Source organism: Gadus chalcogrammus, chromosome 12, assembly GCF_026213295.1.
Source record: "Gadus chalcogrammus isolate NIFS_2021 chromosome 12, NIFS_Gcha_1.0, whole genome shotgun sequence".
NCBI classification, from domain to species: Eukaryota; Metazoa; Chordata; class Actinopteri; order Gadiformes; family Gadidae; genus Gadus; species Gadus chalcogrammus.
This window is the reverse complement of record NC_079423.1, coordinates 32,452,299-32,469,322: the sequence shown is the minus strand read 5'-3', so window position 1 is coordinate 32,469,322 and position 17,024 is coordinate 32,452,299. Positions and strand designations below refer to the sequence as shown.

Genomic DNA, 17,024 nt, shown 5'->3' with positions numbered 1-17,024 from the left:
TAATACCATTCCGAAAACTAACACATAGCCTCATGTTACCATGAGGACATTCATCAGTTTTCTAGGCTATAGCTGTTTCTTCTACGGTATATATATTCTACATGTTGTCCTCTGTTTATTCAACAATCCCAGCTTCTCGTTGCCAAGCACTTTTCATGCACACGGTCCTTCTCACACACTCACACACATCCCTGTAAGGAGCTGGCCATCAAGTGATCAACCAGAGGAGTAGGAGCCCAGAGAGGTCCTGGTATCCTAAATCCAGCATGGCGTTTCTTTAGGCTGCTTCCCTGCAAGCTCCAGGGCTCCAACAGCTCAGGGACCTTACTTCCTACTGAACTGTCAAAGCTCCTTCTGCATGTTTTTAGCGGCTTTCAACATGTTGTCCAGGTGTGGCCAGGTGAGGGTGCTCTGCCTCGGTCGCTATGGTGACTGGCCCCGGAGGGCGTGGCGGACTAGCATTGTCATCAAACGGACCAATGAGCCCATCTAATGGCCACAGTGCTATCTACACCCTCTCTCTTTCTGTCCCCCTCTCCTCGCACCTTGTGTGGCAGGAACAGACGGAGCAGTGGGTAGAACAGTGGTGGCAGCGGCACTGGGTTGGAGTGGTACAGAGAGAGCATAGAGGAGGAGGGAGGGTTCACCCGCTGTAACAGCGTGTGACAGGTGTGAGCTCGCCTCCGTTGGCTGGCGTGCGCTGCCTCCCCTCTCCTGTCTCTCCTCCTCTCTCCTCCTCTCCCTCCCCCCCTCCCTCCCTCCTCCTGTCCCTGCCTGTGTGCCGGGGAGCTGTGCTGGTGTTGTGGAGCTCTAGGCTGGTTGCTGGTGTCCCTGTTCCCAGGGCTTTAGCATGTCTGAATCCTTCTGGACCGTGCTCTCCAATTTCTCCCTGCCTGAGAGAAGTATGCTCCGGCGTTCCAAGAGGTAGATCCACACTCTCCCTGCTGTCACCCTCTGCTCGCGCTCCCCCTCTCTCGCTCTTCCGCGTTCTCCCTCTCTCTCCCCCTGTCACGCTTTCCCTCTCTTGCTCCCTTGCTCTCTCCCTCACCCTCTCTCGCGTTCATTCGCTCTCTTTTGCTAGCTATTGTTTGCTATTTGTTTGTCATTTTTGCAGCTTGCTGCCTGCTGCTCGTTTTATTGGATTCCTTTTGACTAACTACTGCTCTCAGATTCAGGTGTCTTATGTTTCTAGAACGGAGTGCTCCCTCTCGCTCCCACTGTTATAACTATAATGTTGATAGATGTTCTGTCTTTATGCTCTGTGTCTCGCCACTCCCTGCTTACCTTCTTTTTCCCATCAATGTTCTGTCGCTTTTCTGGTTACCCTGTGGAAGCTTACATGAAGGTCACCGAACTAGATTGACTAAATGACTGAGTCTGTGTGTGTGACGTGTGTGCATGGGTTTGCTGCGGGCACTTGCTTGTCCATGAGGGACAGGTATGTTAGCCACTCCTCTTAGTTTTGTTAGTACATGCTTATTTGCCTTGATCCCTAGATTGATTAACAGGTTTGTGTCCAAATAGTGAGGCATCACCTCACTTGGCTTTGCATGGTGGCACCACCTTCTCCACCCAACACTCACATCAACCAGCCTACACTCTCTTGCCTGAGAGAAAGATGGAGAAAGGGAGGGAGGCAGAGAGAGAGAGGGAGGGAGAGGGAGAGAGAAACGGTGGGGGTAATATCAGATCAGATCATTAGCAGTCTATATTTTCTTCCTGCTAACTAATAACAGGTGTTGGTTGCCAAACACACATACCAGCATGCACAGAGATGCATAATGTTTAGTTTGCTCCTGCTTCCTGCTCCCTTTTGTCTTTTTGAGATCTTTATTTAATTTAACCGTTTACTCTGAAGAATATATGGGATTAGTCGTCTTCTAGAAAAAATGGCAGAATTAACAATAGATATAGATAGTGAGGTATTTAATTGGAAAATATACTCGTAATGACACTATGCATATGTGTACATGTACAACAAACAATTAGTGAGAATATCATGTGTAAGCCATGGTAAAGAAGCATACACACAATCCCGCATTGTCCATGTTGATTCTCAGTGGCGTGAGGTGTTAGAGAAGCTTGGATGCGACCTAGTAAAATCTGATGCTCCCCATATCAACCATGTGTTTCAAAATGGGAGGTAGACAGGAGGACCTGGAGACAAACCGCACACCCACCCACACACACACACAGGGATACGAAAGACATTAATTTCCTGTGGTGGCCGTAACCTGTGTTATCGATCAACCCGTGGGGAATCAGACTTGAGCCCTCCATCATCGTGTGAGGTGTGTGTGTGTGTGTTTGAGGTGTGTGTGTGTGTGTGAGCATGCACGACAGAAGGTGAGGTAAGACAATAGAATGCGGCTCTTCCTTATTTATTGAGTAGTAAATGCACCACTCTTATCAGAGCGATCCATGCATGTCTGTGAATTTGCTTTCTGCAAAGTCGCTGTGTTTTTTAAAAACACAGATGTGGACAGTGATAGACGCACATGAATACCAGACAACTCTCAAACCTGGACCGGGGATTTATTGAAATTGGTTTAGGTTCTATAAAGTGCATTTTAAAAGGTTTATGCACAAACCTACTGGTTCTTTTTTTGTAGGAGGAGAGGCCAAGAATGGGTCAGGCCTTCAGTTCAGTTTGTTACTAGTTTTGCGACCTTGGTTAGGGTTAACCCTAACCCTTAAACTGACTTCTGCCATCCATGCACTGAGGTGATTGGTTACACTAACCCCCCCACACCACCCTTTAAATATACTTTGATAAAATATGCATAATAAATAATTCACATTCTGTGTAGAAGTGTATTGTCCAGAATTGAGTCCAGAATTGAAAGGAACCGCACAAGTCTGGTTCTACTGATAAAAGCAACAGCAGTAATAATAGCGGCAATTTAGCCGCTGTCTCTCCAACAGCGCCAAGCTGTTATTACTGAAGAGTCAATATAGTTCACATTCAGTGTATTATTGAGATATTTCTTGGTGTGTGTGTGTGTGCGTGCGTGCGTGCGTGCGTGTGTGTGTGTGTGTCTGGCTGGGAAAGTGTATTCTCCTTGCAGCGTGGAGGCAGCTGGTGAGAAGGGAGCAATCTTCTTTTCAAACTCTCCCTCCTGCTGTTTTCTTTCCGTTTTACCCAGACAGGAAGAACCGGTGTCCATACTGATCCACTTCAATGCTCCACTGGGCTGATCGCTCTGCCCTCGCCAGGCCTCGCCCCCCCTCCTTTAGTTGACACTGCTGAACCCAGGGTCGTAAAGGTTAATAAACCCCTTAGAGTGTTCTGTAATGATGCCAATAGCTAAAGGAAGTGTGTGCGTGTGTGTGTGTGTGTGTGTGTGTGTGTGTGTGTGTGTGTGTGTGTGTGTGTGTGCTTGGGGCACACACACAAGCAGAGATAGGCATATAAAAGTCCCCTTGCCCCCATTGCTCGCAGGTGTTTGTGGGCTAACAGCATGTGTGTGCTGTGGTAATTGGCCCATCACATCTGCCCACCAAACATAATTATGTGGTTCTGGCAGCCTAACCCCGGGCACATCCCATCACGCTGGCTGAGAAACTGCTTGGACCGCAGTCGATGCAGTCAAACACGCGCCTCAGTCACACATCAGCCCCACGGGAGTCTCTATCTCTGCATGGGGCGGCATAAATGCTCAAGTTTGCACAGTCACGCGCACTCACAACCAGGTGTGCACACACACACACAGGTGTGCACACACAAAAACATACACACAGGCACACACACATGCTCTAGCACACACAGGCGCACACTAGGGGTGGGAAAAATAATAGATTCTTCGATTCATCGCGATTCTCACTAGAACGATTCTGTCTCGATGCAGATAAATTAATAATCAGATTTTTTTTTTTTTGCCTGCTGCAACATTGTGTTCGCCAGAGAGGGATAATTTTTGTAATTTTAAAACGTTTTAATTTATCTTCAGTGTGTATTGGCCAATCTGATGTCTTGACACGATTGCGATTCAGCCTACGCATAGCACGCGCAAACTCACAGCCAGACACAAGAACTCCTTCTAATTCAAGAGCAGCTTTTTCTTTAATGACATAGAAAAGAAAGATTAGAAAGAAAATAAAACTGAAACCTATTTTTCCATATTGTGTTAAAATGCAAGCTGCATTGATTATTGCATTGTTCATAGAGGGTCATATTTGTGACAAAAGCTTTTTCTCTCTTAAAAAAATATGAGATAAGTTAATTTATCTGTTGATGTCTTTAATGATCATCACAACAGTAGGAAGTGATTAGCAAACTCTTAAGTAGCAAACCCAAATGTATATATATATTTTTGAAAATCACGCATGGAAATGTACATAAAAAAATGCATCAATAATCGCTTCAGAATCGAATCGTTGACCTCATAATCGGAATCGAATCGTGAGTTGCCAAGAGATTCCCCGCCCTAGCGCGCACACACACGGGCGCGCGCACACACGTGGACATATGGCATAATGACCAGACAGTCTCCTACCATCTGCTGTGGTCTGTGCAGTGTCAGCAGTATATGATGGAGCATGTGTGCAACACTCCTTTGTTTTTAAGAAGGTCCTGCTGGGACGATTACCTACCAGTACTACTCTATAAATCATCACGCATCCTCTCCCGCACACAGTTGTGTAGCCCATGCACACACATGGCCACACACGCACCGTGTAGCACACACAAGGTGGAGGTGTATCGGGCACAGGGGCTCATTGAGCCCCTGTGCCCGATACACCTCCACCTTGTGTGTGCTACACGGGGCGTGAGGTTTTATCGAGTAGTACTGGTAGGTAATCGCCCCATCAGGACCCTGTCTAACTCGACCCCTCCACTCTTTCCTACCCGTCTGCTCGCTGTCTCTACCAGTCTGAGACAATGGCCTTCACCCCGCCCGCAAACCTTAACCCATCCAGGGCTCCCCACTCCAGCCAATGGGATCACTTTAAGACCAGGCTTCAAAAGCCCAAGAGGAAGGGAGAAAATGAAGTAGTCAATCAGAGAGACGTATGGAGAGAAGAGTTGATTCCTGAGACAGGCCAGCCATGAGACTAAAACAACAGGCAGCAGCAGCAGTAATCACGCATACTGTCTCTGTAGATACCAACCTGGGAGAGAGAAGAGGCTTCCTCTCCCACCGCCATGCAGGTTAGTTTTCCTCTGCTGGTAAAAACATCCGTAACCAATTCTGGTTGACATTCTTCCTCCAGAGCAAACCTGTGTGTGTGACTTTGCTAGTTAACCACTAGGGTATTTATGAGCCTGCTACGGCAGGAAACATCCCCCTTCATCTCTTTGTTTCTCTCAGTACCAGCACATGGGCGTGTTTTCTGTTCCTCCAGTTCATACCACGTCTGTGTGCTCAGTAAATGTGGAAAGATTATGATGCTGGCCTCGTTATTGTATATGAAACACAGGCGTTACCTGGCTGTGTTTCCCCCACCACCACCACCACCTAATTCTCTTTCTGTCCATAAACACAATTACTGGGTGGAAGTAGACGGATGGAGCATTCAAAGCTGTGTGTGTGTGTGGAAAGAGCCAGCGGCACCTTAGTGATGAGATGAAATGGAAGACCAAGGTTCTCAGGCGCACTGGGAGGCAGCGCTGGATGGTAGGGAGTGATGGAGGGGAGTGTATCGGGGTTAAACAACCTGAGGTTGGATTCACTCTGTATCAGGAGAGCAGAGTCTGTGCGCCACCATGGAGACGGCTTAACCACAGCCTGTCCAAGTGGCAGAAAGAGTGCCAGCTCTGCCTGTGGACTCCCACTGGAGTCGAGCTGCAGTAGCTATTCCCTCTGTTGTGTGAGCGTGTGCACACAAACACTCACACATCAAACTGAAATACCTGCTGGTGCTCTGTGTGTGTCTCTGTGTGACAGATTTTGAACACTGTGGGTATTCTGGTGCTGTAGCCTATGCTGCCTACATTAATAGTCCCATCATGTATCCATTATGCACAACTGACTGATGGCAAGGCTGAGGTTTGTTATGGTCTCTGTGTGCCTCCCTGCCTCTCTTCTGTCGTCTTGTCAGTGTAGCTGTCTGCTTTGCCCTTGTCCATCTGGAACTTTAATTGCTGCTATGAATTCTCCCCGTTTCTTTTCACTCGGTTCTGATTCCACGTGTGAAACACTTGGCTGTGCCTGTGTCTGTATCTCTCCTGTCCATGTAGAGCCTCCATTCAATGTGGATCTGCACAGCTTCTATTGGGATGTGGGTGAAGGGAGATACCTTTGGTGGTCTTGCAAGATGCATTTGTATTTTGGGATGTATTGTATTGAGCTCCAGGCCACAGTGATAATTGCCTTCAAATAAATGCAAGGAAAAAGGAAATGAGAATATCTTTTTGCTTTAAAGTAACAACAATGGCACAAATATAGAAAATACCCAAATATGCCCCTCCCCATAATTCTCCAAAGCCACTCCCCGAAACACATCACTATCTCGCTAGCTTTAGCACTAGGCCTGCCTAGCTCTCTAGCTTTAGCACCAGGCCTACCTAGCTCGCTAGCTTTAGCACTAGGCCTGCCTAGCTCGCTAGCTTCAGCACCAGGCCTGCCTAGCTCGCTAGCTTTAGCACCAGGCCTGCCTAGCACGCTAGCTTCAGCACCAGGCCTGCCTATGACGCTAGCTTTAGCACCAGGCCTGCCTAGCACACTAGCTTTAGCACCAGGCCTGCCTAGACTCGTGGAGACTCAGACAGTGAGAGCCCAGGTGGAGCAGGTAGCCTGCTGGGTCGCCAGACTGACAGATGGGCCAGACAATACCAGACACCAGAGTTTTAGTTTGTAAGAGCAAAGGACTCATTGATTGTGGTCTGGTTGTTATTGGAGAATTCCAAAAATGATGACAAAAAATACTAATACCAGCACTACAAATATCTCGCCTTTAAGCAAGGTCTCCAAACATGTGTACACAAAAATAACACAAACTGCTGCTGTAAACCAATTAAATCAAAATACCTCTTTCATCTACACTGGTTAATGCTCACACACAAAGATCAGAGTGACAGTGCTATCACCACTGGTTAATGCTCACACACAAAGATCAGAGTGCTATCCGTTGACTATTGTCATAATAATAATCCTCTCTCATTATTCTGTTGATTAAATAGATATTATTATGTCATGAAAATCTATTATTAATGAAGCTTGACTTAGGAGTAGCTGAAAAAGGCAATAATGAGCGTGTTTCGTCCTGTGTGTACGAGATGAGTATGAGATGTTTGCAGCTTTGATAACCATGGTTTGGGGTCTTAGCCTCAAGCTTTGTTGATGATGTGTATCACCATCAGGGCTCATCTGTCCACCAGTGGACTACAGATTGTGTGCGTGCTCCTGGTTCATTGCAGAGCTCCTTGGAGGCTCTTTAACCCTGTCTTTAACCTGCTATATGTAAAGGGTAACAGAACCCAGTGCGGTCCGTTGGCGTGTCCTCACCTTGTTACTCCTCTTCCCTCAGCTGCCGGAACAGCAACAGGAAGAGTCTTATTGTGACGTCCAGCACCTCTCCGACCCTACCGAGACCTCACTCCCCTCTGCCGGGACACACAGGTAACACATCTCCTACCCAGACCCCACTGCCCCCAGGTAACACCTCCCCGACCCCACCCAGACCCCACCCAGACCCCACTTCCCACTGCCCCCAGGTAACACCTCTCCTACCCCACCCAGACCCCACCCAGACCCCACCCAGACCCCACCCAGACCCCACCCAGACCCCACTTCCCACTGCCCACAGGTAACACCTCCACACGCATCACGTATTGTCAATGCAAACAGGAAATGAAACGGGGATTGACTCAAAGTGAAACTAAAGCGTGCCATGAAGCCCTGAGCCACCTCCCTCTCTTCAGTCCCGTTCAGAGAGCACTCACGCAGACATCAGTCTGTTGTTGGGTTCCTGCTGCGGCTGTAGTTGAGTTTTAATTGCTTCTCCATCTGCGTCCTGTGCATCCCCATGGCTACGCTGGATCAGGGATTCCTGCTGCTTCCTACAGTGACTGACTGCTGGAGCCACACAACATGACACACTTGGCAAAAGTCGCTTTGATTAACTCAATTTGGGGGGGGGGGGGGGGGGGGGGGCTGAACTACCTGAATTGTAGCAACGTTTTGAGGGAGGGTGTATACATGCCAGAGCCCCTCCTTACTTCCCCCCCCATTTAACGCGCTGGGCTAACATACGTCTGAGGACAGGCTGGTGAATAGGAGATAATTAGTGAGTGGCAGCTGAGTTCTGAAGACTTGATAGCCGGTTGATGGGTCATCCCACCCAACCAGCCTACAGGCCTCTCAACAGAGGACAGGATGCACATCTGTCTAACAATGTGTAGGCTATATCTGGCCCCACCCACATATATTGATCATCACCCATAATGATCACTATATATGGGTGGAGTGCACCACAGAAGGGTGGAGTGCACCACAGAAGGGCTGTATTTCCAGATCAAATTTTGAGCTGAGTCAACGGGATCAGAACCCAGAGCTAAGGGGATGAGGTCTGGAAGGAGCAGAGTGGGTGAATGGGCTGACAGGAAATCAAAAGGAGAGAGAGAGAGAGAGAGAGAGAGAGAGAGAGAGAGAGAGAGAGAGAGAGAGAGAGAGAGAGAGAGAGAGAGAGAGAGAGAGAGAGAGAGAGAGAGAGAGAGAGAGAGAGAGAGAGAGAGAGAGAGAGAGAGAGAGAGAGAGAGAGAGCAGGTGGCGGGCGTGATGGAGGGACAGATAGATACGCCTGACCGAGGAACAGGAATGACGCAGAGACTTTTAGTCCCGGCTGCAAGCCTTTACAATCACCTTCATCACCTTCACCTTCACAACAGGAAATGACATGGCTTCTACACCTGTCAATCACACACACACACACACACACACACACACACACACACACACACACACACACACACACACACCCCTTGTAATCTCCTTCAGTCATCCTCAGCCTTCAGGCTGGCCAAAGGAAGAGATGAGGGGAAAGCAGTGTGGTTTAGCAGCCTCCACATTTCAAACTAAATAACCCCCCCCACTATCCCCTGCCTGCCCCTCTCTGTCTGTTCTTCTGCCCCTCTCTGTCTGTTCTTCTGCCTCTCTCTGTCTGTTCTTCTGCCTCTCTCCGTCTGTTCTTCTGCCTTTCTCTGTCTGTTCTTCTGCCTCTCTCTGTCTGTTCTTCTGCCTCTCTGTCTGTTCTTCTGCCTCTCTCTGTCTGTTCTTCTGCCCCTCTCTGTCTGTTCTTCTGCCTCTCTCTGTCTGTTCTTCTGCCTCTCTCTGTCTGTTCTTCTGCCTCTCTCTGTCTGTTCTTCTGCCTCTCTGTCTGTTCTTCTGCCTCTCTGTGTCTGTTCTTCTGCCCCTCTCTGTCTGTTCTTCTGCCTCTGTCTGTTCTTTTGCCTCTCTGTCTGTTCTTCTGCCCCTCTCTGTCTGTTCTTCTGCCTCTCTGTCTGTTCTTCTGCCTCTCTCTGTCTGTTCTTCTGCCTCTCTGTCTGTTCTTCTGCCCCTCTCTGTCTGTTCTGCCCCTCTCTGTCTGTTCTTCTGCCTCTCTCTGTCTGTTCTTCTGCCCCTCTCTGTCTGTTCTTCTGCCTCTCTCTGTCTGTTCTTCTGCCTCTCTGTGTCTGTTCTTCTGCCTCTCTCTGTCTGTTCTTCTGCCTCTCTGTCTGTTCTTCTGCCCCTCTCTGTCTGTTCTTCTGCCCCTCTCTGTCTGTTCTTCTGCCTCTCTCTGTCTGTTCTTCTGCCTCTCTCTGTCTGTTCTTCTGCCTCTCTGTGTCTGTTCTTCTGCCCCTCTGTGTCTGTTCTTCTGCCCCTCTCTGTCTGTTCTTCTGCCTCTCTGTGTCTGTTCTTCTGCCTCTCTCTGTCTGTTCTTCTGCCTCTCTCTGTCTGTTCTTCTGCCTCTCTCCGTCCGTTCATCTCTCCGTCTCTTCCTCCCTCCTTGTCTTCTTGTCTCTGCATCCGTCTGTCGCCGGGCCCAGGGTTGCCGTGTTGCCATAGTAACAGCCACTTAACTAAAACCGCTTCCCTCAGTGTGTCATTTTCTTCCCTTTTATGATGCTAAGTACTTTGACTTTAAAATACATCTGATAATGAGCAAACATTTTTGTTTTGTAGTTTGACGGGCATCTTGAGTTTATAGTGTGTGTGCGTGTAAGAAAGCTTGTTCCCCTCTCAGCCTCCCACACCTCGCAGCCTCACAGAGCGGAGTGGTTAGGGCCGGCACCATCCTAAAGGGTTTGATGGCCCCCATCCCCAAACTGACCTCTTAATATTACGACGCTTCTCTCCTGCTGCTGGTCGTCCCACCGATAAGCAATATTCAACGCTGTTGTTTACCAAAATGGTTTTCCCTATGGTGTTTTATAATATTTATTTTACACTATCCTTAAGAACACCTGATGCAGCATTGTTAAATGTTAGCATATATATATTTTGCAGGCTATATAATTCACCCGTCTCTATTTGTGCCCTTGTCTCTTATTATACGTATTAGTTCTTCACATCTTCTCTTCCCCACCCTCCTCTATACTTATCTGTGCTCCTCCCTCTCCCTCTAAGGGTGCCTAACCATCAGCTCCTTTACGCTTCCCTCCTCAGTCCTTGTCCTTCAGAGACATGGTGAGGATGAGCAGCAGTGATCCTCTGGTCAGAGAATCTACCTCTAATGTTTAGAATCCCACTAATACCTCTCCTACTAACTGCTTCTTCTCATTTCACTCTTCTTGTTCAACTCTGTCTCCTGTTTTCTCCTCATTTCACCATCAGTCCATGTATTTGTATTCTCTTCATTGCCCCCCCCCCCCATTCTGTCTTCGGTTACTTTTGGTTTTTGCTAAAGGTCAAGCTTTGTTGATGGGCAGAGGCCTTGTGGTGCCTTGAATGTAAATGGAGACCCCTTTCGGTGAAACCAGTCACTGGCTGTTTTGAAGTCTGCTGTTGATAAAATAGGGGAATGATATAGAAAGTTTGCCTGTTGGTAATCTTGATTAGGCTCCTGTTAACTTCAAATGGTGAATCATTTTCAATTCCTCTCTGCTTTTCCCACCAATTAATTTCCCTCCTCTGCTTTAAACCTACGCACATCTCTCCAGGGGGACGGCGCCGGCACAGCGGTGGGTTTGCATGTACGACTTCACAGTCTGTAGACTCTGTTTATCTTCTCCAAACTAGGTCACTGTAGAGTCTATCCACTGTGAAGTGTTGTGAGCGCTGACAGCCTGGCTGCTTCAACACCGACCGGCGGAACTAATATCCATGCTTATCTTGAACACTTATTCCCCTGCCTTTCATCATTCCATGGTTAAACTCAAACCAGGCCTGAGTTGTAGTAGGCAGTGGGGTCACTCTGGAGCGCTGAGTGGCAGGGAGGCTGTCGGTGCATATGGTCACACCTAGGGCTTGTGTGGGTTCATCATAGGCAACGTAAATAAATGCATTTTATTGTCGTAATTGTTTTCCCTTCCTATTGATGGCACCTGGGTTGGCACAAACTACCAATTACACAAGCATGCTTTTAGAAAGGACTGTTTATGTGTGTCTTCTCAACTCACTTGCCATTCCATTCATTGATGCAATGAAAATCCTAGTAAGCCCCAGAGTACTTCTCAGATCTGGATATATATAGTCTTGAAAATGTAACAATGGTATCACTAATTGAAGACAAGGTACCTAAATATCAACATCCAACCATATGGTTGGGCTGCCCCCACCTTTACACACATGTAGCCCAGATACTTCTACAATATTCCTTCAGTTCCTGGCTCCATTAAGTGAGTGATAAGTATTGTTCTTTGGGGTCCAGAATCTGGCCTATAGCCACCGTCCTTCGGGCAAGGCTCTGTAATCCATGTCCCACTGAGCTGATGGAGCGGACGACCCTTAGGCTTCACATCTGCTCCGACAGGAGTCCTTCTGCCAGTGGGCACCGAGGGACAACACCACCGTTGGGTGGAGCTCCTTGCCTTGCCTCACATCAGTGCCCAGTTTGTCACTTTGTAAACGTTTTGCTGCAGAGTTGCAATTTTTCTTTGCAAAGATAAGTGGGTTCTTCTCAAAGATTCTTGAAAAAAATGTAGTTTTATTCTCGAGTTAACACACACACACACACACACACACACACACACACACACACACACACACACACACACACACACACACACACACACACACACACACACACACACACACACTTTTCTAGTGACATGGGTGTGTGAAAGCTAACTCTACAGGGGTAATAGACCCCTTGAGACCATGCTTCCATTTACACACAATCTGGGCAGGGATGGGAGCAGGGTTTGAAAACGAAAAGCGTCTCGGAGCAGTTAGCATGCTGACACACGGCGAACGCTGATATGGATATTTGAGATTCAGACCTGCTCCGACGTGCTGCCAAACAAAATGGAAATGGAGCGATTAATTATGCATTCGGAATGCTTCACAACCCATCGGGGCTCTTCTCCTGTCTTATTAATCCACGCAGAGTTTTATAGTGTATTTGCATGTGTTTTTCTTCTGCCATTACTTTTTTTATACAGTGCTTGATGGTTGTGATTTGAGTGTAGTGCAGTATGAATCGAACCTGTTTGTAAAAAGAGCCTCCCCTTTAAGATCCCAATCACCCAGCGGGTGATGAGTGGTCAGTCCCCCTGCCGCTCAGACTCTCCATCACCTGCGTCTCTGTGCATCCAACTTCAGGAAGAAGTGCTTCTATTTGTTCTAATGCATTGCGTGTTGTGCAGAGTGCAGCTCTGTCCCGTGCTGGTCGTAATGTTCCTCTCACTGCCCCTCATGGCTGTCCGGGTCTGTACTTCACCCAGGGGGTCGGTCTTAACATCGGTCCTTTTAGGACCAAAGAACAAGGCATTGATCTTTGCATTTCATTGTGTTATTATTAACGATCCCTCCCCTCTCTCTTTCTCTCCCAGGGACCAGCCCCCTAGACAGCCCTCGCAACTTCTCCCCCAACACCGCCGCACACTTCTCCTTCGTTCCTGCACGGAGGTGAGACGGGCGTCCAGTACAGCCAACATGTCCTCCATGCTTTCTTCTAGGGTGTGCCAAGGAGCGTGCTGCCCAGTGCTAGCTGGAAGGGGTTCACCTCACCCAGTTTGGGGGTTATTGACCCCATTATGTGCTGTGGGGGCTCTGCTGTTCGCTATCAGCCCTGCTCATAACTTAAATCAAATGGTTCAAACATAAAGTAAAGTTAGTACTGACACGGTATGAAGATGTGCTGAGGTTTCAATGATGCCTCTTGAAACACTTTGTTTTGAATTGGTATAGCTTCAGTAAATGTACTAAAGTCTCCTTGGAGGACAGTCTGCCATCTATAGGCAGTACAGCTGAATAAAGACGGCACTGGGAGATGCAAAGCGACCTCAGGTGAAAGCTCCAGTACCCTAGTGGGTCAGTGAGTGAAATATGAATCAATAGCAACGAAATGCATGTCATTTATCAGCGTACATCATTTATATGTTCCGGTGACCGGAGCAATGGCTGTTAAACTCTCATATAAAACCAGACAGTCGTATTATTCATGAATCTAAATGTACTCCACTCCACTGCACTCGATTTCCTTCCACAAATATGGTGATGGTTTTGGATCGGAGGTGCTGGAGACCAAGTAGAATACATTGATCCTGAGTGACGGACGCTCCATAGTTCAGCCTTTAATGTCAGCGGTGTCTAGATGGAATAGTGTGCTGCTTGATGGGGGGGGGGTGATAACCATGAGGATGAGGATGATTATGTGAGAGCCAATGACAAGTCCAAGAGGAGGTCTGAGGTTGTCATTCATTCTGCATAATATCTCCCAATGCGTTCAGTTTAGAAGGTAATTAAGGAGGGGGACTTTGAGGAGCAGGCGAGGGCATGTCCTTATGTGATGTGACGTAAAGGCACGAAAGCTTGTCTGTCTGATGGTTCTCTGTGTGTGCGCCAAGCTGAGACCTTTATTGGACTGTTCTATGACGCCTGCCACTGTTGACAGCTGCTCGGAGTAGGATTAAATACATTGCATTGGAGGGCAAAGATACACAGCTAGTTTTTTGGTCATTATGTGTATTTTCAAAGGAGTTCTGTGTTTCACTGGGGATGCTTATGTGTGGTGGCATCACTGTGATGCAGCGCTTTGAATGATGGGACAACAGTGACATCAAGTGGTGAAGTTCTGTAACAAACCCCCTCAAAATGTGGACTTTATATATATATTGAGTGTGCATCATGGTGTGTATGGGGTTTGTGCATTTAACAACCCTCAATATAAACAAAAGGTTATTAAATACGTGTGTCTTTATTTTTTTTTAACAGTCACGGCCACAGAGCGGACAGGTAACGTCACCTCGGCTCTGACTGAAGCGCTCCTCGCCTGCCCCCCCTGCCCCTCTCTTGCCCCCGAGCCCTGACTGTGAAGCGCTCCTCGCCTGCCCCCCCTGCCCCTCTCTTGCCCCCGAGCCCTGACTGTAGAACATGTCTGAGTGGCCCCAGACTGAAGGCCTCACTGAGAGCCTGCAGGCTGTTCTAGACGAAGGGCTTCACTCTCTCCGCATGCTGCAAGACAATGTCCAGCCGAATTTAGCTGGATTCCCCGCTGCCAAACACGGTGGGCTGCGCACGCAGCCAGGGGCAATGAATCACTGTGCTGATAAAGTAACTACTAACTGTTATCAGCGTTATTCACTACTAACTGCTATCAGTTATCAGCGTTATTCACTACTAACTGCTATCAGTTATCAGTGTTATTCACTACTAACTGCTATCAGTTATCACCGTTATTCACTACTAACTGCTATCAGTTATCAGTGTTATTCACTACTAACTGCTATCAGTTATCAGTGTTACTCACTACTAACTGCTATCAGTTATCAGTGTTATTCACTGCTAACTGCTATCAGTTATCAGTGTTATTCACTACTAACTGCTATCAGTTATCAGTGTTACTCACTACTAACTGCTATCAGTTATCAGTGTTATTCACTACTAACTGCTATCAGTTATCAGTGTTACTCACTACTAACTGCTATCAGTTATCAGTGTTATTCACTGCTAACTGCTATCAGTTATCAGTGTTATTCACTACTAACTGCTATCAGTTATCAGTGTTATTCACTACTAACTGCTATCAGTTATCAGTGTTATTCACTACTAACTGCTATCAGTTATCAGTGTTATTCACTACTAGCTGCTATCAGTTATCAGCGTTATGCAGCAGGATGATTTACTGATCCATTGCTCTGTCCAGAGGTGAATGTGTTTCCAACACCGCATGGCTTCACTGCGCTCTCTTTGCTCAGCCCCTCTCTGTTCTGATGCCTGTGCTGCGTTATGAAACCCTTTCCTGTTCTTAGTGAATGGCTTTGTGTGTGTCTGATCCCGGGCGCTGCATCTTGTCCATACGGTCCCGAGGTACATCTCCCACCTGTTAAACATCGTGTTTCTCTATCTCTCTCGCCCGCTCCTCGTCGACCAGGACGGATGGCAGACGCTGGTCCCTGGCCTCCCTCCCTTCCTCTGGTTATGGCACCAACACGCCCAGCTCCACCGTCTCAGTAGGTCCCTCCCGCCCTCCTCTCACTGGGATAGAGGGTAGATCACCCAAACCAATGTGGTGACCATGGGAGTCTAATGTGGGCATGAAGTGTGCATGAGTCCCATATCCACGTACCGACCCCCACACAATACAACAATAGACTATTAGTATATCTGATATGTTTTTCTGTAATTGCACAACATTTTTGCACTGCACTGCGTTGTGCACTAGAATCAATCGTGGCTGGTACCACTACCATTTGATCACTTTACATTTCTGCTACAAATTTTTACATATTAAAATGTGTCTATTTCCTTTATATTATATATTGTATTGTTGCTATGTGGCTGTTGAGGAACGAAGCTTAATAACTTTACTCTTGTGTAAAATAAGATGCTGGTCTGTGTGACAGAAGTGAAGCAGTGAAGCTAACCGTAGCAGCCTCCGTGCTAGTCCTCCTGTTGTACCGTCCATAACAACGAGGCGCGCAGCGCGGTCTGCGGTGTGTCCCGTCCTCCGGTCCACCGGGGGAGCTGCTGGCTGTAACGTGTGGTCTCTCTGCTCCTCCCAGTCCTCCTGCTCGTCCCAGGAGAAGCTGCACCAGCTCCCCTTCCAGCCCACGCCGGACGAGCTCCACTTCCTCACCAAGCACTTCAGCTCGGAGAGCATCACCGACGAGGAGGGACGCCGCTCGCCCAACATGAGGCCTCGCTCCCGCAGCCTCAGGTGGGCCCACACACACACACACGCACGCACGCACGCACGCACGCACGCGCACACACACACACACACACGCGCCACCTACAGGACGCACGCACGCGCGCGCACACACACACACACACACACACACACACACACACACACACACACACACACACACACACACACACACACACACACACACACACACACACACACACACACACACACACACACACACACACACACAGAGAGAGCTTGGCGTGCAAGCAAGCACATACACGTACACACGCGCGCCACCTACAGGACGCACACAAACACAAGATCGCAGACACCTTGTGTCGCAGACACATCCCATAAAGGAATAATAGTAGAAATCCTTTAATTAGGTTTGCACAATTATTGTGTGTATATATCAGTTTTACCACACCTGTCCGGAACAACAAACTTTGGCTGCCCCCCATCCCGCCTTGAGGTCCTATCTAGCTGGATAGGAGTGTGTGTGTGTGTGTGTGTGTGTGTGTGTGTGTGTGTGTGTGTGTGTGTGTGTGTGTGTGTGTGTGTGTGTGTGTGTGTGTGTGTGTGTGTGTGTGTGTGTGTGTGTGTGTGTGTGTCTCTGTGTCCGTCTTTAGAAGGTCAGGTTGGTCTGACAGACGCTGCCATGACAGCAGTGAGCGGGCCTGAGCTCCTCACCCTGTCGGTGCGGAGGGATTTCTCCGGCACTATCTGTCCCGCTCAGACTGCTTATCATCCTGCCCCCCCCCCCCCCAGAGCCCTGGACCTTTAGCGGGGAGAGATCCATACAAGTT

The 17,024-nt window shown here is 48.2% G+C and overlaps 1 protein-coding gene across 1 annotated transcript in view; it reads left to right on the top strand.

Moving 5' to 3' along the window:
* The window catches only part of mast2 (microtubule associated serine/threonine kinase 2), a 107,809-nt gene that overhangs the window by 65,177 nt on the left and 25,608 nt on the right, over nt 1-17,024 (top strand). Inside the window, exons 5-9 of the mRNA XM_056603324.1 lie at nt 7,471-7,562; nt 12,914-12,989; nt 14,298-14,318; nt 15,457-15,535; nt 16,088-16,242. Of these exons, the coding sequence (XP_056459299.1) occupies nt 7,471-7,562; nt 12,914-12,989; nt 14,298-14,318; nt 15,457-15,535; nt 16,088-16,242 (423 nt within the window). The remainder of the gene's footprint in view (nt 1-7,470; nt 7,563-12,913; nt 12,990-14,297; nt 14,319-15,456; nt 15,536-16,087; nt 16,243-17,024) is intronic.